The sequence below is a fragment of the Notolepis coatsorum genome (genome assembly GCF_963971535.1).
Source record: "Notolepis coatsorum genome assembly, chromosome: 4".
NCBI lineage: Eukaryota > Metazoa > Chordata > Actinopteri > Aulopiformes > Paralepididae > Notolepis > Notolepis coatsorum.
The window spans coordinates 57436744-57459734 of NC_140168.1; the positions used below are offsets into that span (position 1 = coordinate 57436744).

Sequence of the window (22991 nt, forward strand, 5' to 3'; positions counted from 1 at the left end):
ACCACAAGCTAAGCTATACCTCACCATTTCTACACTGTACTGTACCTGCACTGTATATAGAAAATGTTTGTCGTTTACACTTGTTTACGTACTTGACTTTCTATTTTATACTTATTGTACTATCTTTTTATTATCTAGCACACTCAGGAGCAAAACAGAAAGAAGCATTTCATGCAAAGTATTCTGTATTTCTGTATGACAACTAATAAAGAAACTTGAGAACACCTACAGGGCACCAATGATAGTTAACTCCATACTGTCCATCGCACACCCATTCAAAAACACATCACCAGGGAATTATGACAACTTTATTGTTGATTATGATGAAACAACAGACAAATAGTCTGTTTACTCTATAAAGTCATTAGTAGCTCAAAGTATAAAACCACAACAAAATATCTAACTGGTGGTCCCATGGAAGAAGTATTTTGTGCAAAATATAGAAAAGGCACTTTTGGAAGTCTATTGATATATATATATATATATATATAAAAAAAAAAAAAAAAAAAAACATATGTAAGACAGAGACACCTGTACAATATGAGAATGCATAACTAGAACGATGCTTCAATCAAAAGGAAATATAAGATTGATCTTAAAATGTGGGAAAACAAACAACTCAGAAGATTTAGTCTTAGACACATGCTGAAGAGTGACCTTAAAGAAACTAGGAAGGCAAATATAAACATCATGTAAATGTAGTGAGGGAGGGGTGGGAGAAGTAATAATGTCATTCAATAATCATAATTCTAGCTTTTGTGATTCTGCATCGATACCCAAAATTCAATCAACGATTTTCTATTCTGGGTTTTGAGTGTTATTATTCCTGACATTGTGTTTTATTTTAAACCCTTTAACTATAATTGAAGTAAATTCTTTTGACGTTTTTAAACATGAAGTGTAACAATAATACTCAGGACAGAGGTATTATGCTGTGAAAAGGTGTGAGAATGTAAATCACAATTTATTGAATGGGATGGGAACAATGATTATTGGTAAACTAACTGGGTCGATATCTAGCATTGTGAGATAATCTGCATTGGCCATGTGGGAAGATAATAAAAATGTGTCATTTGATTGATTAGTTTTAGTGAGCAAACGTGATTCCTAGTTGCCAATTGTAATGTTGTTAGGTGCAAACCTGGCTGTAATCAACCAGCTAAACTAGCTAGCTAATTTAACTAACATTAGCGAACTTAATAAATGTGCTATTGTTTCATTTGCCATTACTAAATTGTTGTATTTTATCAGATGGAAAAAAACAATAAAACCATTATATCAGTATTATATTGGCAATTGGCCGCCCTACTCTCTAAATATTGCTATCAGCATCACCCAATGAAAAACCCATATCAGTAACCACTAAATCAGATCCTAGCCATAATAATCAGAATCAAATCGTGAGGTCCCTGGTGATTCCCACAAACACAAAAGCTTGGTTCACTCATGAAACGCAATATCATTCAAATCAGACCAATTTCACTTACATTTGGTCTACATTTAAAGCTAAAACCATTTTTTGTATAATGTGTAAGTCAAAAAATTTAATTAAAAAGGTTATTTGCTATTTAGTTACGCTGTTGGGCGTAAGTCAGTTTGAAGTCTTGATTCAGTTGAATTCTCTATCGGGGAGGACCAGCGGGGCCACTAGGGTCCAGAGATAGATAGCCAGGCCCAGCCAACTGGAACTAATCTTCACCCACACAGCTGGCATGGTGCTCTGCATAGCCTGGTATTCAGCGTCTGGCCTGGTGGGAGAGTAGTCTCGGTGAGTGTGTTTAATTGCAGAGTATTCCAAATACTCATCAATATAATACCATTGTTAAAGGCCCCCTCCACTCAAAAGCATGTTTTATTTTACTCCTCTTGGAGGCATGACTTTGACTACACAGATTGTAATTTGTGCAGTACTTGTCACCAGAGTACCTCTTTCAAATTCTTCCAATGGAGAGATGTACTTCCCTAAAATCTGAGTTGCATGTGTGATGTCATTAATAGGTCAAACCTATCATGGGCCGCTATGAGGCAACTTGACACATTTAGCTTCAGTATACACAGAAAGCTGACTAGGTATTGACCTGTCTTGAAAGAATATAAGCTGCAGACTTAAAAATTCCTGGTAAATAGCACACGAATCTGGAGGGGATCTTTAAAAGAACACGCCAACATTTAGGGAAATGAGCTTACAGTCTTCTCCAGAGAGAGACAAGAAGATATATACCAGTTTCCTCTCTGTGCGTTCAGTATAAAGCTGGCTGCATGTTAGCCTAGCTTAGCACAATGAATGGAAGCGGACATGACCGGTTAGCCTTCAGGAGAGGTGTTAGTTGGACAATGCCTAGCCTAACTGGTCATGTCCACTTCCATTCATTGTGCTAAGCTAGGCTAACATGCAGCCAGATGGCTTTCTACTGAACGCACAGAGAGGAAACTGGTATCCATCTTCTTGTCTCTCTCTGGAGAAGACGGTAAGCTAATTTCCCAAAATGTTGGCATGTTTCTTTAAGGTCATAGTCGGCATAAGGTATTCATATGAATGTTCAAATCTTGATCACAAAATATTGTGAATCCTGGTGAATATTGTGAATAAACAACTCACACAGGTCTCAAAACAGCAAACAGGATGAGATGTTTACATGCTCAGTATTGCCGTAATAAAGGGTTCATATTCAGAGTTTTTCGTGGTCAGGCTGCACCAACTCAAAGATGGAATTCTCAAGTATTCCGAATAATACTGGAATATTAATGTGCATGTACTTTAAGTGCACTCTGTGTTGTATCCAAAATTAGCCCCTTTACCACATCATCCTGTGTAGCGCTTATCTGAAACCGCTACAGGTGTCATTCATGCTAGCAGGCGCTACACTCTCTTCTCAAGTCTACCAAGTTAGCTTATATACAAAAGTACACAGTTGAACAAAGAAGTTATTGAATAGTATTTCTAGCAGGAGGACATTTAACAAACCTTTTCACCCTCATTCTCGTAAAACTCGCTGCACAGCTGGAGAGCTTGGCTCAACAGGCACCAGTGTTACAGGTGTCAGTCATGCTACAGTAGCAACAATTATAGCCTCCTCTCAGGGGGGAGTCTCTCCTAGTCTCAAACCCTCAACTGACACTTTACCCATCAAGCTAATTCTTATATATATTTTTTATCCTCTCTTTCTCCGATTTTTTCTCTGTTTTCTCCCCGTCCCAATTTAGTCGTTGTGCCAATTCCCCCCCTCCCCTACCTGGTTGTTGTGCGCATGTTCTCCTACTGGTCGGTACAAGGGAACCCTGAAGTCATCCGCACGCTTCCTCCGACACGCGGGGTGACAGCCAGTGACTATTTTTTTCACCTGGCAGCGAGGACTCTCATTGGTGAAGTGTAACACGTGGGAGGTCACGCTGCCTTCATCAAGTCCTGCCTCCGCTGAGCAAGCGCCCAGACCTGACCTGTAGGCGTCACTGTCCACAACGCCAGATTCCCACCCATGACTTGCCCTCCCCCTAACCCAGCCAAACGGGTTAGTATAGCGATCAGCCCAAGCAATGCTGACTCCGGGAGTCGAGACCGCAGCCTCTTGCATTGGTGACGAGCGCAATCTCCGCTACGCCACCTGACCGCCCCATCAAGCTAATTCAAACACTCCTGAGTCAGATGTAGAACAGTACAGTATCTGAGCTTAAGTGACTTTTACAACTCAGTCACAAAAGCATCCGATCGAAACGAGAAAAACTGATGAAGATGAAAGGTGAAAACACGTACTTGTACCAGTTGGTGAGCGTCATCATGATGTAAAGGGAGGCCAGGAAGAGGCTGAAGTGGAAGAAGGAGTAGCTGTACGTGACGGCCTCCTCCTCGTTGTCCACGGCTCTCCTGACGCCCTCCTCGTCCGTGGCGGGCTCGTAGTCTGCGGCCAGTCCCTGGCTCTCCTCCGTCTGCATCAGCTTGTTCACCTGCGAGTTGTTGGAGGAGCGGATACTGCGCGGGGGGGGGACAGGGGGCTCAATGTTGACTTTATAGTTGATAGGCTCGATTGTTACAATTCTATTGTTAGGGTCTTATATTTAGTCAATGATTTGCCTTAGATTATATTTGTCATGTTTTATCAGTTAGGCCAGGGGTCATTATTTGGGTAGAACACACATATTTTGGGGGAGCTCCAGTAGCTCACCGCGTATCTGCCGACTCCGAGTTCGATTCCCGGACCCGCCGTCATTTGCCGAATGTCTTCCCCTGTTCTCCCTCCCGTTTCACTCTACAACTGTCGGTCATGCTTGACCAGAAAAGCGATAAACGCTAAAAAATAAAGTTTAATAAAAAAGAACACATATTTTGAATGCCTTCGGCAGGTTTTTCTTTTTTTTGAGCCATTTTAATCTAGATTAATCTAGATTAAATCCAGGATTGGAGATAGATTAATCTAGATTAAAAAAATTAATCTATGCCCACCTCTAGTATATATATATATATGTGTGTGTGTGTTTGGCTAAAGTGGATAGAAAACACAGTACTGTGTAAAAGTCTTAGGCACCCAAGAGTTTTTATATAAATTGTCTTAGATGTAAATAATTTTTTTTATTAGTGTGTCAGTAGACTACTCTTAGTACATTTTCATTAAATTATTTTTTAAAGCATCTTCATGGTTTAATAATGCAAACATATGTTGCAGGGACTTATTATAATCATCATATTGGCGTGACTGTATGCATCAAAGGGTTAAATCAAGCATTTTCTTTTTTTAAACTTTGACCAGACAGCTGGTTCTTTTTAGCGTTTATCGCCTTTTTTTTTTTTTTTTGGTCAAGCATGACCGACAGAAACAGGTTGAATGGGATATAGATCAGGGGAAGACACTCTGAGAAAATACGGCGAGTCCGGGAGTCGAACTCGTGTACCCCAGATCCGTGACGCGCACGGTTGTCCCCGACGCCGAAATAGCGCCGAGATACGCGGTGAGCTACTGGAGCTCCCCAAATCAAGCATTTTTAAGTGATTTAGAGGAAATGTAAAAATATCGCGATATATATCGTGTATCGCGATATAGCCAAAATATATCGCGATATAATTTTTGGCCATATCGCCCAGCCCTACTTGTCAGGCATGTAACCGGAAACGATCCCATTCATTGCAGAGCCGCAGAACAGCGTGGAATATGTGTTTCCAGTACCCAGATCAATAAACGCGATCGATATTTGGAATGGCGATCAGGAATTGGAATAATCTTTTTGGAGAACATCTGATCTGAGGTAAGGAATCTATTTTACCAGTCTTGGGATAATCAGAGTTTTTTTCACCTATATCTCAGCGTGTCCCATATGTGTGTGTGTGGCTGTGAGTGTGTGTGTGTGCTGATCAGGAAATAAGATAATCGATTTTTCAGCCCGCTTCTCTAGCGTGCATAAGTACACATATACTATCGATAATCTAGAGTTTATTTGAAAACTATTCATAAATAGGCCGAAAAATGACAACGTGTTTTGTGTATTCCAGTAAAGCGTGATTCCTGCAGAATCTTTAAAAAAAAATTGGAAGTTTAAAAAAACAAGCGTTTTTCAAAATGGTATAAAACGGAAATGAACCGATTAAAAAACAATCCTGTTTCGACAATGTTGACTGCAAACAACTCATTGATAAGCGACGGGCGTATTAGACACATAGCCATCATTTAAGATATAGTTTATGCGTTCGCAAATGTGATCGCCCTCCCATTGACTACAGCGCTGGCACTCAAGCGCTATTTCTGGCACCCCCTGCTGGCACTCAGTGTTAAATCAGCCCTCAAAACTCACTTTTTCAATCTTGCTTTTGACCTCTAATTCTGTCGGTTTTATTTTATTTTGTCATGTATTATTTTTGTTCCGTTTTTGTTCTGTTTTTTGTTTTGCCATAGTTTGTCTCTCCTGCCCATGTAAAGCGTCTTTGAGCACCTGGAAAAGCGCTATATAAGATAGATGTATTATTATTATTATTAAGATAACGGGGCAATTCTGTATTTTGTCATTCATTTGTGAGGGGGCATTCATTTGACGAAGGGTTTTTACAGGTTTGTCAATGAAATGGACTATTCGATTAGTCAATGAAAACATATTAGAGGGGCACATTTATTTAGTCGTGGACAGTTCTACTTGGATGATATGGGTTAGGGCTGCACGATTTTGGGAAATAATCTAATTGCGATTTTTCTGACAGATATTGCGATTGCGATTAAATTTGCAATTATAATATTTTTTTAAGCAGCCCCACAGAGGTTTATTGTCAAATGCGGCTCGCATCTGGCCTACGCTGTGGGTCTTTTCAGGACACCGAGTCTGAAAATGTTTCTTTTTACCTGGGAATCGATACCGGTACCCAACGGTACCCTTTTTTCTGTACTTTACTCTCCCTCTCTGAAGTCTAAACTTCACAACACACAATCTAAAACCCCTTAGCTCCCTCTCCCAAACCGATCTTGTATCTCAATGGGACTTCCTGGTTAAATAAATGTAAAAAAAATTCAAAAAAAAAAAAAAAAATTGCGATTTCTTTTTTTTTGTGATTTGATAATTGCATCATTCCAAATCGCGATTTCGATTTAAAATCGATTAATCGTTATATGGGTTCAAATGGGCTTGGACTATAAGGCCACTCTAAATCCAAGATACTAATCCAAGCTAAAGCTCTCAGCATCTACTGTAGGGATGCACCGAATGGGAAATTCTTGGCCGAAACCGATACCGAAAATAGGAAACAGTTGGCCGAAAACCGAATGCCGAAAGGCCGAAAATGATTAATATAAATATATATATATACGTGTTTTTTTTTTTTTTTTTAGCTACCGGATTATGGCAAAAGACATGATTATGGCTAAACTTAACTTAAATAATATTAATAATCACTATTATGGGCCCATAAAACATTTATTCAGCACTTTTGAATGCATACATTAATTCCAGACTGTTAAGACTAAAAGACTACAACGATTGATGACGACTTCCTGTCCTCGCATTTCCATTTTCGGTTTAACGATACATTTTCAACAACGGATTGCTGCTAATTAAACACTTCATTTAAACGGAGTAACGTTAACGTTATGTCGAGTTCATACGTGTAGTGTAGTATGAACTCGTCATAACGTTAACATTAGTCCACTGTTGCTGCCACCGTTGCGTCGCAGGTGGATGGTACACTGTTAGCTCCATAGCTAATCCGCTCCTAGACTACTGATAGCAGTACCGTTAACGTCGGAGCTGCCAAGCTGCTCACGTTACATGTTGCGCATGCTACCATAGATATCTATGATGCTACCGGTATGTCTGTAGTCGCGTTTTGATGACGTCATCACAACAACACGTTATTTGACTTTCGGTCATATATTTTCGGTGCTAAAACCCTTTCGGCCGAAAGCCGAAAGAGCCTTTTTAACCATTTTCGGCCGATAATTTTCGGTAGCCGAATTTTTGGTGCATCCCTAATCTACTGTATATCATATACATAATACTAAAGGAGCAGCCTGTCAATTCTATGTCAAATGTGGTGGACGATTAGGCATGATGTGGCACAGGTTGCCGAACTGGTTAGCAAGGTTTCTATACCATATGGTGTCGGGCGCACATGCATAGACCAGGCTATATCGTCTAACTCTAAACGTCTCAGACTTCAGTGATGAATCAACATCATTACCATACCAATCCCCATGTTAGCCCAAACGTCAGGACTGATATGGCACAATAAAGAACAGTATCCCTACCTCAGTCCGTCTTGCCCCCTCGATCGAGTCCTTTAAAATCCCAGCTCAAAACTTAGCTTTATTCTCTAGCGTTTCCTAGATTCTGACCTGTACCTTGCCTGACCTTGTACTGATGTGCAATTTTGTTCCATGTATGTTGTCTGTTCCATGTTGTATGACCTGTCTGTTCCCCTGCCGGCCTTTGTAAAGCACTTTGTTTGGCTTGTGTCATGTAAAACGTGCTATATAAATAAATCCGATTGATTGATTGACATACAGGGTGGGCATCTCTTGCAACTACAATGCTAGTGTTGGGACAAAATCTCATCATGGAATGAAACTGACGAACACCTGATCTAATGTAGATGAATGGTATCTACCTGGCGTAGAGGGTACAGAAGAAGAAGATGACCAGTCCCACAATGCCTTGCATGTCCCACCACTGGGTCTGTCCGGGAGCGATGGTGGGGACGGGGCCCGGGGGTGGAGACGGAGCCGGGGAGCCGGAGACCAGGGCCAGCAGACTGGGGTTACATGTGCGGTCTGGGGAAGTAAACGTGTTGGTTGATGACAACATGCAATAAGACAAGTAGGTAAATTCCAGTGGTAAAAAGATTTGAGAGTAATTCACATCAGTTAGCAAAAAGGTAACCTCGTTCCCAGTTTTATCTCTGTGAGATAAAGCCTGGTAAAGAACTACTGCCAAAAGTGTCTATGGGGTAGAATTTCCGGTGTATGTACTTCCCCTGGAAGCTGCCTCCGAACAGACCAAACTTTTCCCGAATCCTGTCGGCAAACAAGCTAGAACGTCCCGGTCATGTAGTAAATTCTTCAGGCAAAGCCGTTGCAGTGGCTTAAACAAGGAAATATTGTGCACTTCACATGTTTCTAGGGGTGGGACGATACATCGATCCAGATCGATATATCGATCTATTATCAATAATCAAATAGGATCGATGAAACGTAAAAAGATCGATTCATATTGCGATACTCTTATTTGAAAATCCCCTCGTGAGCATATCCGCCCCCGGCCGGAACAACAACATTAGCTCAGCGCAGCTCTGTGTGTAGACGTTAGAAAGCATTGCTTCAGAGTCCGCCTATTTTGCCCGAAATAAGTGCCTGTTGTTTTTTTCCCCACAAGGGGTCAAATGCATCTAAACATGCTTTCCATCCTCGCCATTCCTTTATGCCCATGTTGCGTTAAATACCGAAATTAACGTTGCGTTAGCGTGAGCTAACTAAGCTAAGCAGCTAACCGTGAGAGGAGAGGAGAGAGGAGAGGGGACTTGGGAGGGGTGGGGGCACTGGGCAGTCTACCTTTCTGTGGGGGACTGGGGGAGAGGCATTCTGTGTGTGTGTGTGTGTGTGTGTGTGTGTGTGTGTGTGTGTGTGTGTGTGTGTGTGTGTGTGTGTGTGTGTGTTACTGAGGATGGACAGATATGTTGATATTTAAACATGAATACATAATAAATGAATACATAATAATGTATTCATGATCATCATGCAACATAAAACAATTGTAGGAAGTTTGGGAGAGGAAGGGGTTTTAGCTTGCGTGTTGTGAGTTCCAAAACATTTTACTTAAAGTTTAAAGCTCAATATATAAAAAATGAACAGGAGGTCTATTTGTATTAAAAACAATATATTGTTTTTCATTTAAATGTCTGGAAGAGCTCAAAAATCAATTGATATTTCCGTAGCCTTTTTTTAGTTGATCTAAATGTTACTGATTGTGTTAAATGGGCACATAATATCGCCTCATATCGATCGCAGGCACCTGAATCGAATCGTATCGTATCGTGGCAGACTGTGATATCGGCAAATATCGTATCGTTGTCCAAAGAATCGATATCGTATCGTGATGCAACTGGTGCTTCCCACCCCTACATGTTTCTATAATTGTTTTGTCGAAAACCGGAAAGCCTGTAGCCTGTACTTCCGTTTAGACATTTTAGGAGGCATATCTTGTCCAGCCTAGCAAAAAGGATACCTGGGGAACGACCACACTTAAAATGGATGACCATGACATTTAGAATTTGTCTTATTTTCTGTACGAGGCAAATGCTACATTATGGTTGTGTGTGCGTGGCGTTTGTTGTTAGCATTTGTCATTAAATCCAATGGGTAGTGTGAACGTAAGGTTATGAATATAACCAAGTTCTATGAATGCTAGTGACGCTCAGCATCATATTGCATATATCTCGCTTCAGTGTATATGCACTGAATACATTTCAAAATGTACCTTTACATACCAACATCGGTCTGGCCACATCTGCTACCTATATAAGCAGGGGTGGGGCCACACACTCATCTCCTTCCCAAAACATTTCACCACAATGAAAAATCAAGGGCCGCAGTGGTGTCTAGACACTGAGCGTCACTAGCATTCATAGAACTTGGTTATATTCATAACCTTACGTTCTATATCATGCTAGCTTCCACTCAGCGTCATATTGCATAACAGGAGCTGAGCGGGAGCTAAAAGCTCGACAAATGTACCCCGCTGAGGCCCCCGACAACCATCTCACCGGAGAGGACCAAGCCCCCCGACCCTCCCTAATGGAGGATACCCTCCCTATTGGAGGACGGGAGGGAGACGGATCCGACCTTACGAAGAGAAACTCGAGCAACTCAACACACAGGGTGAGCAGACCGTGGCTTGACCCCACGACTACGCACGCACAACCCGCATGCCACCAGGGAACGAACGGAAGGAACAAACCTCGTTACTGCCCTGTCACGTACGTGGGTTGTTCATTATCATTATTGCCATATATTTTAACACCATGTAACATCAGGGTAATATATAATTTGTGTTGTCTGTTATGTGTAGTGTTGTGTCATCTCCTAATTTCTGTTTCTATTCACAGATGCCACTCATCTCCCTGATTGGATTGGTTGCATCTGATTGGTGCACCTTGGAACAGGCAGTGGAGATGGGTGGTTAATAGAGTGGAGATGACACAACATCGGGGCGCCTCACTCTGTCAGTTGACACTGATAGAGTTTCGTGAGGTTGCCATTGATTTCAACAGTGGGTTTAAATCCCCGCTATAATAAATATCATTTACTATTTGGAACAACGCCTTGTGTTATTTTCTTTACCTGCCTGGGACCGGTGCTTTAAAAGCACTACTGGACGGGCTGGTTTTCACATACAGCCCGTTCCAGCTTATTCTATATTGTCTTGTGACATTGCTATGTGACAATCTTCATAAAATAATTTCTGATTATCCTAACACTGATAACATAGATTCCTTACCTGACATCAGATGGTATCCAACTGGTATATTCCAATTCCTGATCACCATTCGAAAAAATAGATAAGTGTATGGATCCAACGTGATACAGTAGTACACATGATTCCGCGGGGCTGAGAGGCTCCAGAATGAACTGTGGTAACCCTGGCTGGATCAGTGGACTGGAAAATGTGGAGTACCGGATTTTTTCCCCCATCCATTTTCATTGAGTCCATTCCAAAATCCCTTATGTCATCTGGGAGACGATAGGGGGCGCTTTTTTCCACATATGATCGCCGGCGGTGCTCGGGTATACTCGGGTAGGCTCACGTGATGCAATATGATTTCAGATCGCTAAAAAAGAAAAAAATCCGAGAAATCTCGTGAGTGGCTTTCAACATAACTATCGGAAACCCGAGATATCTCGTGTGTGGCAGTTAAAGTGTTAAGAGAGAAGAGAAAAAGAAATGTCAAACACAGTTTTCAACTGTGATTTACCAGACATACAGCGGAGCCGGCACAATTCCCATCCGGGCTGCAGCCGACTTGAACATGGATCTTCCGATAACGAAGATCCATGCCCACATTTCCTCGTTAGGGTGTACTCTCACTCATGTGAAAGATGGGGCCTGCACGGGACAGAGAAGCATCCGCTTGTCCAGAGAATCCCGGGTTCAACCAGGTCTCGGTCTCGGCCCACTAGGTTGACCATCATGGGCGTCAGACCAAGATCCTCCGTCCGCCGCTTAAGAAGCCGAGCAAAGGACCCCAATCTGGGGCCGGCCTTCGTAAAATTGTCAGCTAACCCCCATAGCGTTAACAGACAACTAGTGCTCGCAAGCAAAACAGTACTCACCCAGCTCGGAAGCAAACCGGTTTCTCACAACAGCCGGTGCCTCCCACAGTCCAGCTGTATGACCGGAGGTTCAATACCTATCCAGCCGCAGCAAGGAGGACTGCAGGTGGGGAGTATATCAGCGGCGCGAGCCCCTAATACGAAAAAGCCGGTGGAGGTCAGAATGATCATCATCTTCCAGACACTCCAGTGACGAAGACAATATCGCCGTATTTTCTCGAAAATAGTGAGAAAATAAAGATATAATGTCAACGTATCTCCTTGTCTTCTGTTTTTCCTCTCTTCCTTTCCTAATTCAAGTGGTGGTATACAGGCACTTGTTTGTGGTGAAATTTGAGAAGGAGATGAGTGTGTGGCCCCACCCCTGCTTATATAGATAGCAGATGTTGGTATGTAAAGGTACATTTAGAAATGTATTCAGTGCATATACACTGAAGGTAGATATATGCAATATGACGCTGAGCGGAAGCTAGCATGATATAGAACCACAACCACATGAGCTAGCTTGTGGCTAGCAGTACCCATTAAGCTTAATGATGAATGCTACAACGCTAGAAAGTAGTTTTTTGGTGAACTAAAGTTCCAAATCAGAAAAGAAACGTCAGCATACCGTGACACGTGCCTGTCAAAGAAAAATAAGACTTTCAAAACATTCAAGTATTCCTAGAAGTCTAGGTGGGAGAAACCGGCCCATTTGTTTTTGAGTTCCCAAAATCGACAAGCATGACTAATTGCGTGGTCAGCCTAAATGCATGATTGGCGCAGTGACTGCAGTGTCATGGGACTTACTGGGGTTGTTAGTCATGGCTGACCAGGTGACGTACATGGTGTAGAGGGTGATGAGAGAGGCCTGCAGCAGGCCCGAGCTCGGCTGAGCCTCCTGTGGATGGATGGCGAGAAGAAAATCAAATGTGAAGTCGACATGAAAACACTTCTCTACAGTTACTACAGTTCTCTGTGCGATCATCCTAGGACACATTCCAGTCAGGGGAGAACTTGCATATTTTGTTTTAATAGTTTTATTTAATATACAACCAATGCAATTACTTTGGTTTTCGGCGCGGGGGGGGGGGGGGGGGGGGGTCTGCTTTCATGTGCTCCCTGTGCAAATAAAGGAGTGCACTGAGACCTATGAAAGAGGGAGTAATCTCGACTAGTGAGATACTGACGCCTTGTATCAAGAGCATCGGTCAATCAATTTGGACAATAAAAGAAAATCCTCCCAAGATCATATCTCTCAGAGGCGGGACTGCCCTTTTGTTTATATTTCATATGCTTTATAAATTGCACAAATTCATAGAGGTTAATCCGAAGCTACGCCTTTTGGGGATACCAAAATCTCCATCTGACAGCAGATGGATCCTCGTTCCTCATTGGGGATTTTCACAAATAACAAATCATTAACTGTTGTGTTGTGTATCACATTGATTAAGCTCGACAAATTGAACAATTTTGTCAGTATTGTGAATTATATTTAACGGTCTTCCATTTGAATTGTGTCATCGTAGCAGATCCAGCAGTGTCATATGGGACAAAAGTGCAGCTATATTAATTATACAGCAGGGGGAGCTATTTCTGAAGGGTATGTGTACTTTAATTTCACTCTCTCCCAGCACTGTTCTGACGGGGGATTTCTTTTTAATTCAATCTTTATTTAAACTTGAGAATTCATTGAAGGCAAGCCCTTGTTTTTAATTATGTTGAGCACACATACATAATAAAAAAACATACAATAAATGCAAAACAAGAGTATGTACAATCAATTCAAACGAAAATACAGATTATGGTGGTATGGTTGGTGATTAAGGATTTAAACTGAACAAAGGATAACAATATATTGTTGTTTGTTGTATGATGTTCCACGTGTCAGGAACACAGAAGCTAAAAGCAGATTTCCCAAGTTGAGTACAAACTCTAGGTGCTTTAAGTGTGAGTCAGTCATTGGAACGTGTACCATAGGGTCCAGATGTTCACTCCAATAGTGAAGTGAGATCATTTGAGCAATCTCCAATCGTGCCTTTATATAGAAACAGATGTCAATGCAACTCTCGCCTCTCTAAATGAGAAGAGGAGAATCCAACGCTACTATACAGGTCACAATGGCGAGTACCATAACCATCACCGCGAGCCAGGCTGGGAATGTAAATGCTTATGGTGAAGCATATCTCATTGTAATGCAGTGTACAGTATATATACCACTACCCCGTATGCTTGCCCACTAGCCTGACTGTCCTGGTTGTTTATGTGTGTGCCTGCCTATGCACTGCTTGTTCGTGTATATGGGCTTTGATTTGTCCCTGTACACAATGTTTTTTAACCTACGCATAGAGTGTTGCCTGCATGACTGTCTGCATTGCTTGTCCAACTATACTCGACTCACTCTGTGTCGCCTGACCATGTAATGTCCTTGTATGTAGCATGATCTGATAGATGCATGAGTGTCTAGTGATTGAATGTACAGAATATGTTTTAAATAGTTTTTATATTAGTTTGTAATGTCTTTCTATTTTTCTGTTTCTTTTATGACTTTAACATTTAGCCCAGGGACTACAGCTGAAAAATAGCAACCCTGCTAATGTTGGCATATTTACAGTTTTTTATTTGTATTAATTTATAAATGTATAACTGTTGATTGATATGCACTGTCCCTGATCAAATAAACTGAGTAAAGTAAAAAGTTATATGATTAATCATATAGACAAGCCATTTGGGTGTGGTTACGATTACCGAGCTAATGTTATTTATATGACGATGACGGCATGTGGACATTGAAAAGATACAGTGCAACCGGAGCATAGGCTTCTGGAAATGTAAGGTCTGACATTGTTCATTGTTAATTTTTAATAAGGCTAGTGGTGTTATAGTAAAGCTACAGACTTTAGTAGCCTTTAGTTTAGCCTTTAGCCTGCTAGCTATATACCGGTAATCACCTTTAGTTTAGCCTTTAGCCTGCTAGCTATATAATTACCTTTAGTTTAGCCTTTAGCCTGCTAGCTATATAATTACCTTTAGTTTAGCCTTTAGCCTGCTAGCTATATAATCACCTTTAGTTTAGCCTTTAGCCTGCTAGCTATACAATTACCTTTAGTTTAGCCTTTAGCCTGCTAGCTATATAATCACCGCTAGCCTGCATGTTGCTGCTGGGAGAGTTGATTGTAATGTGGGGCCAATCAAGCTTTTAGGTCACTTGCAAATTTGCCGTTTTATCTCATCCGTTTTCTTTTAGCCATGAGCCATGGGTGGTTGGAATTTAAATGTACGGTACTCACCATGTCTGCCCATGTGCCCTTAACTCATTCCCCGCCAACAACGAGTTTACTCGTTATTGGGCACCAATCGTTGAACGCCAACAACGAGTATACTCGTTATTTGATCGTTTTTCCTTTTGTTCGATATTTTTATTCATTATTCATCCAGGGAGGTTGGTGTTACCATAGGGAATGAGTCTGAGGTCGCCAAAGTGCAATACCGGCCACATCCAGCTATGGCGGTATCGAGCACCCTTTGTAACCTTGTATCTTGGCCTGTGGAACGGCCAAATGTCTCCGGTTTCATTTTTCCTTGTCGGGCGAGGCGAGCGGTTCTCCCGGTTCCATTGAAGCGCGTCAAATATCCCCGATCCATATGTTGTGGTGGATTATGCCGTGGACCAAATGGACATTGGATGTACCAGATGGCGATCAAACAATTGGAATATTTTTTTTGGAATGCTCCCGATCACAGACGTCAATTTTAGCTTGATCCTGCAATGCTTTTATACCGATCGGGCTGATAAGCGTTTTAGTGTTCAATACGAATGCCGTTACTGACAATCAAATAATAAGAAACGACCCCCCCCCCCCTCCATGTATTCATGATGGAACATAATACCTATGATATAGATTTGATTTCAGAATAATAGCGTGTACAGGCAAGAAACGGCAACGTCTATAGTGGAATTGACGTATACGGCTATAACTCAGCATTTCGGGAATTACCCTAGACCGCTCTAAAACCATACTTGTATTCACCACGGTATAACACAGGAACGTATGGATGGAAACATTAATTCTTTTTCACATATTGAACGATAGATAGGTGATGTCAAATGGGCCATAGTATTGTATCCATAGCTATAATATAGAATATAGTTATAGCTCTACAAACAAGGTGATGCACTCCTATCTTTTAAAGCGTGGCAGTGCTAGAGCGGGGCCCGACTAATTCCCGGCGGTCAATGAGTTAAAGGAACCCGCCAAAATTTGGGGAAAGTAGCTTACGGTCTTCTCCAGAGAGATACAAGAAGATAGATACCAGTTTCCCATCTGTGCGTTCAGTACAAAGTGTGCACTTAAAGTACATGCACATTAATATTCCAGTATTATTCGGAATACTTGAGAATTCCATCTTTGAGTTGGTGCAGCCTGACCACGAAAAACTCTGAATATGAACCCTTTATTACGGGAATACTGAGCATGTAAACATCTCATCCTGTTTGCTGTTTTGAGACCTGTGTGAGTTGTTTATTCACAATATTCACCAGGATTCACAATATTTTGTGATCAAGATTTGAACATTCATATGAATACCTTATCCCGACTATGACCTTAAAGGAACACACCAACATTTTGGGAAATTAGCTTACCGTCTTCTCCAGAGAGAGACAAGAAGATGGATACCAGTTTCCTCTCTGTGCGTTCAGTAGAAAGCCATCTGGCTGCACGTTAGCCTAGCTTAGCACAATGAATGGAAGCGGACATGACCGGTTAGCTTTTGGGAGAGGTGTTAGTTGGTCAATGCCTAGGCTAACCGGCCATGTCTGCTTCCATTCATTGAGCTAAGCTAGGCTAACGTGCAGCCAGATAGCTTTCTACTGAACGCACAGAGAGGAAACTGGTATCTATCTTCTTGTCTCTCTCTGGAGGAGATGATAAGCTAATTTCCCAAAATGTTGGCGTGTTCCTTTAAGCATGGCACTGAACCCCAAACCGCTCTAGGGGGCACTGCACTGCGGAACGACATGCATTCTTGACTTCTCTGAAGAAGTGTTTGCGCGTGTTTCAATAGCCTCGTGTACACATGACAATGAAGTGATCTTTGTGGTGAGCTGTTCAAAAGAAGATGACCAGAAAGTGTTCGTCTCACCTGTACTTTGGGCAGGATGGACACAATGGAGACGATGATGCAGAACAACAGGTTGAGGCTGATGAAGACCTTGTGCTCTGTGTGATGAAGAACAAACACTTTATTGGAGAATAACAGGTTGAGGCTGATGAAGACCTTGTGCTCTGTGTGATGAAGAACAAAGACTTTATTATAGAATAACAGGTTGAAGAAGACCTATAATTACTGTCTCGAGATGTTTTGAACTATTAGGATTGTTTTATTAAGTTGTGTCCTTTTCCCCTAGTATTGTATTGTATTGTCCGTTTGATGTAATTTGTATTCTGAGTCAGCGAGCGATGTAAATGTCTTTTAAAATGATTACATATGGAAATTATATGTATTGCAATACTATTATTGAAAATAATAGTTTCAATATTTTTTTCTTGGACCAAGAGGTCCAAATAAAAATAAATAAATACATGAAATACAGTAGACACACAGGGACAGCAGAACAATCAGCAGCCCCATGCCATACGTACCTGTACAACATATCACTCTCAGTACCACACTGGAACAGGATAGAGCTCTCATTATATTACTTTACTACAACAAAGCTATTCAGCAGAGAGTAGTACCACACTGCAACAGGATAGAGCTCTCTGTACAACACATCACTCTCTCCATACGTACCTGTACAGTCATCAGGTGTGGTGTAGAACACGTAGAAAAGCACCACAGCAGTGAAGGCCGCAATGTAGTGAAATATGGTGAAGGACAACAGAGCTGCAAAAGAGACAACAACACCTGTTAGTAAACCAGCCTATGAGCCCTTTAGCATTACCATATAGAGAACCGGGGGGACACCATATAGAGACCAGGCGATACCATATAGAGACCAGGGCACACGCCATGGCACTTAGGATTATAGTCTGTGGGCAGCATTAAAAGGACTGGTTAATAAAACATTTTTATGGCTAGTATAGGCCATCATTTCCCAGATCACTTTAGTATTGAGAAACCTAGCACTGTGCTGTATGCTCTCACCAGGAGCAAGTGTTTTAGTCTTAGAAAACATGATAATAATAATACTACATCGGATTTATATAGCGCTTTTCCAAATGCTCAAAGATGCTTGATGATACATGTCCTTTTCCAAAACAGCTCACAGGATAATCAGATGCATCTTCATACAGTATAGTAGGGGTGGGTGGGGGGGGGGGGGGATCGATACGTAGTAGTATCGCGATACTTTGCGTGGCGATACTGTATCGATACAGGGACGCCAAGTATCAATATTTAATTATTCATAAAAATATATATATATATATATATATATATATATATATATATATATGTTTTGTTCATTTCAATACCTGTAATAGTACAGTAGTCCACACACACACATGTGCATTCAGTTAAGTTGGAATATGACTGTAATACAAACAGTTCAGTTTGTCAGGTACATGCAACACAGATTACAGTGTTTTAGGCTGACCCCTATTAGTCGATTAGTCGACTAATCGGTCGAAAGGAGCCGTAGTCGACCAGCCAACCTCTTAGTCGAATATATATTAAAAAAAAATTATACGGTATATATATATATATATATATTTTTTTTTAAATCATTCTTTCCAAAAGAAAAGAGGCCTAGAAGCGTGGCTAACACTAATGGCACGCATACCAGAAGCTAACTGCCTACGAAAACAGGCACAGAGGCACTGAAAGAGGATTTCACCCATCTAATGAACACACTAGACTAGACAAATATCAAGATGTATCCATCAGTGGACCAATTGCATGCTTTTGCAGAGGACAAGAAGCCTTCAGTCGACTCCTTCAGACATTAAGCACCCCCCACAGCCCAAATGGAAAGATACAAAAAAAATATATAATTTTTTTTTCTTTTTATATATTATATATATATATATTTTTTTACCAATAGTCGACTAACGGCAAATTTTGGCCAATCATAGTCGACCATCCAAATCCTTAGTCGGGGACAGCCCTACAGTGTTTACATCTGTCTGCTTGAGAAAATACCATGTTCTGCAATAAAAATGATTGAAGTGAGATGAACAGACTGAACTTTATTTTATTAGATAAAACATGTTGACAAAGTTTTACTTTGCAGTTGAAAAAGATAATAAAAAAAATATATATATATATATCGCAAAATATCGCGATATATTTAGTATCGTGACGCAAGTATCGTATCGTGAGGTCTCTGGCGATTCCCACCCCTACAATATAGTATGTTCTACTGAGGAGACAGTTACAAACATTACATTGTATCAAAGGTTATGAGCTGCATAGGTAACTGCATTACACATGTAACTGAGAAACTTAATATAGCACAAGGTCTATTCTAAGTAGGGATGGGTACCGAATTCGGTACTTTTGAGGTACCGAACCGAAACACGTCGGTACTACCGAGTATCGAATCAAGTGAGAACCCAAAAAAAATAAAAAAAATAAAAGGTTTTTTATTTTTATTTACTTTATTTTTATTTTTTTTACTTTTTTCTTTTCATGTCAACGTTCACACGCACAATATATGCTTACCTAGGATTTGACTTGATTCAACAACAAAGCAGTCGGAGCAATGACAAGCCGAAAACTGTCGAAATTGTAGTTATTTGAAGTTTGGATTTTATTTTTTACGACTGAGGTAAATTAAATTTCTTGAGACTAAAGTACAGAAAAAAGGTACCGTTGGGTACCGGTATCGATTCACAGGTACCGGTACCGGTTAAAATGTGAAGGTACCCATCCCTAATTCTAAGTCATTATAATGTTTGATACCGTGTACAGTACGATGTACTGTTGAGCCTTCCCAAGGTGTTGTGGGCCTAACTCGACAAAACACCAGTGAAGGAAGGACCCCACTTAGTAACCCTGGATATGCTGGCTCTAACTACAGGTTTGTGGCGGCCATTACGGGCCACGCTGTAGTACATTGTTGTAGCGAAGTGAAGTCTAGCCCAGGGCCCCGTTCCCCGTACCTGGCTAACTGAGTTAGCCGGATAATTTCCAGTATAGCCTGACTTAAGCCGGACCTTTCTGTTCCCCGACGCTCGATTGTCCAAATCACCATGACAACAGATCAAAAAGTTTGAGCCTGGTCGAGAGCAGGCTTAAGTTCAGTTAGCTGGATGAACCATAGCCACGCCCCCGCAAAGAAATGACAGGTCGCTTCCTGAAATGATTCTCACAGTCTAGGATCTGCATTATACCATTCTGAATTACGTTTTTGTGCTTCATTCTTCCAGAGGGGGCTTTTGAAATGTAAAATAGACCCAAAATGCTGATACTAAATTCACGTTGTCCTAAATAATGCACGTTATATATACCGTGGCGCTCGCTAGGTGCGATGTACACATTATGTGGTTATTTTAACAACGCGCAGCATTGCAAATGTGAATCCTGCAGGGATATCTTTAAAGGTCCCATGCATTATAAATGTCATTTTTCAGTCTCTAGCATTGTATTATAGTAATAGGAGTTCGTATCAATGTGTTTTAGGGTCTAAATACCATATTGGCGAATTGCTCCGTTTCAGCCCAACCCCTCTGTGCCTCTAGTAAATCGGGTCATTTTGATTTGAAGTCCCTGAGCACGTCACTGGGCGCTGTGGATAGACACAGTGATGCGATTGGCTCTGTGGTTGGAGCTAATGCCCGCCCCCATTCTACCTAGACTAGACAGCGAGTGGGGCTGCGGGGCCGAGAGGAAGAGAGAGCCGAGAGGGAGCCGAGAGAAAGGAAGAGAGAGGGAGGGAGGGAGAGAGAGGGGGCACTTGGGGGGGGGGGGTACCTGCCGGCCGCGCGCCACACGGGAGATTGAAAGAAAGAAAAGAAAAAAGTTGCCTCGTCTCATCAGCGAGAGCCGAGTGGGAGAGAAAGGACAGAAAGGAAGAGAGAAGGAGGGAGGGAGAGAGAGGGGGCACTTGGGGGGGGGGGGACCTGCCGCACGGAGGTCCGCGCGACACACACCTCAGAACGGGAGAGTGATAGAAAGAAAAAAAGGAAGAGAGAGGGAGGGAGGGAGAGAGAGGGGGCACTTGGGGGGGGGGGGGGACCTGCCGCACGGAGGTCCGCGCGACACACACCTCCGAATGGGAGAGTGATAGAAAGAAAAAAATGAAGAGAGAGGGAGGGGCTTCTCTCTCTCTCTCTCTCTCATGGTATAAATGATTATTTGTGTAAATAAGGTTATACGCCGACCATTAAGAAAATACATGTTAGTTTAGGAATAAGGGGCAGGTAACTATATAACTATAAGATTTATTCTTCTTCCTGCTCCTTTTGTCCATGGAATGACTATTTATGATTTTTTAATGAAGAAACTATGATTGTATTATTCCATGTGGCAAATAAAAACTCTGAACTGAACTGAACTCTCTCTCTCTTCCCCCCCCCTCCCTCACTCCCTCTACCAGTGCAGACTGTGGTCTGACTGTCACTCAAAGTGCTTATGGGCGGAGCCAGGCCATAACAGCCTGATTTCTCGAGGCTGAAAAATGATGGTTTCGAGTACTTGATTAGAAATATAAAACAATGGATTTTTTTGAAAAAAAAATTACAAATGTCTTCAATAGACTAACAGGAATTGTGTAAAGTTGCCCAAATAGTGCTAGGAATAGCAGTGCATAGCCCCTTTAATGATTGAAACCTATCGCTCGTTTGGCTCTGATTCCTTTCATATTCTCCGCTGTGGGAGCGCCTGGATTGTGTTTCATTCAAGCCTAAAATTGAAGTGTCTATGCGTGGATTGTGGTTTTTGTGGATTATGAATTACGAGGAATCTGAGGATTGTTGAATTGTATCATCACTCACACGTTATTGTGATATTATTGTGAAAATATTCTAAACACGGGTCTCTTGTCCATTGATGGTCTTGGATACACAATGGATATATCCCGTCTGGCACAGTGGTCCAACGGCAGTGTTCACTCCTGGCAAGCCGGCGACCCGGGTTCGAGACCCCGCGTTTCCAATATGATTTTTTTGGAATATAATATTAATGATTATACGCAAAAGTAGCCTAGTTTTAAGTTAAAATATTATAAATCTACATGCATTGAGGATGTAATTCTTTATATAGCTCTCAACGTGCACCAAATTGAAGTATTTACATTTCAAAAAGAAAGCTAGAAGAAGTGGGATTCGAACGCGGGTCGTCCGTGTGAAAGACAAAATGCTCGACCATCAGACCACGGTGGCAGACAAATGAAACATCAACCATACATCCATCAATGGATAAGAGAGCCGTATCCTTATTCTGAAACTGTTGAACTAATTATTTTCGCTAGCAAGATCTCATTTGATTATCCATTCCATGAACCTACTGCCAGCAGGGCACGTTTAAAGAAATATAATCTGATTGATTGATTGGGGTAATGAGGGACTTAAAATTTGCCTATAGATTATGCATTTAACTTGTCGGCGAGGCTATTGAGCCGTACTGCAATCTGTTAATAAAGTTTTAAATCAATCAATCAATCAATGCCGGTAGAAAATCAGGATCTCTGCTCTCGACACTTGCTGCCTTCTCGGCTGAGGCGGGCGCGCGCACTGATCCTGAGTATCAAGTCTGGTTCGAGTTAACGAGACTGAATCCACCTTCGAGGAACAGGAAAATCCCGGCTTCAAACATCGGGTTAATTGAATCTGGATAATGGGACTCTTGATCGACTTAGTTGAACCAGGTACGGGGAATAGGGCCCAGGTAGTGCTGCGATGTGTTTACCTGCATCCACACTCAATACATGAACACTCAAGTAAGTGAATACTCCAGGAGGGATTGTAATATCAAGGCATATACAGCTAAAAGAAAACATCACACACATAACAATGGATTGTAACAAGTCAAACAGAGCTTTTCAGAGCACTACAGAAGACAGTTGTTGCTAGGAAACCGCTATGTGTCCGATATTTACCATGCCCTCATGTCTTCCCTCACCACCATTGGGGTCAATGCCAGCCGGGGGGCCTGGCACTTTAAAACCTTGTAAACTATTTAAATGCATGCATGCAACATGGCCTGGTGGTTAGAAAGAGAGACCATCCCAAACCCAGAAGGTCACGGTTGGTGTCTACAGTCAAAGTGTCATGG

At 41.6% G+C, this 22991-nt stretch overlaps 1 protein-coding gene across 1 annotated transcript in view; it reads right to left on the reverse strand.

Annotated features, from left to right (window-relative positions):
* Window positions 1–293: 293 nt before the first annotated feature.
* serinc2 (serine incorporator 2) overlaps window positions 294–22991 on the reverse strand; it is a 28154-nt gene continuing 5456 nt past the window's right edge. Inside the window, exons 6-11 of the mRNA XM_084313614.1 lie at window positions 17568–17660; window positions 16917–16993; window positions 12582–12672; window positions 8075–8237; window positions 3752–3967; window positions 294–1748 (exon numbers count right to left, since the gene is read on the reverse strand). Of these exons, the coding sequence (XP_084169740.1) occupies window positions 1610–1748; window positions 3752–3967; window positions 8075–8237; window positions 12582–12672; window positions 16917–16993; window positions 17568–17660 (779 nt within the window). The 3' untranslated portion in view covers window positions 294–1609. The remainder of the gene's footprint in view (window positions 1749–3751; window positions 3968–8074; window positions 8238–12581; window positions 12673–16916; window positions 16994–17567; window positions 17661–22991) is intronic.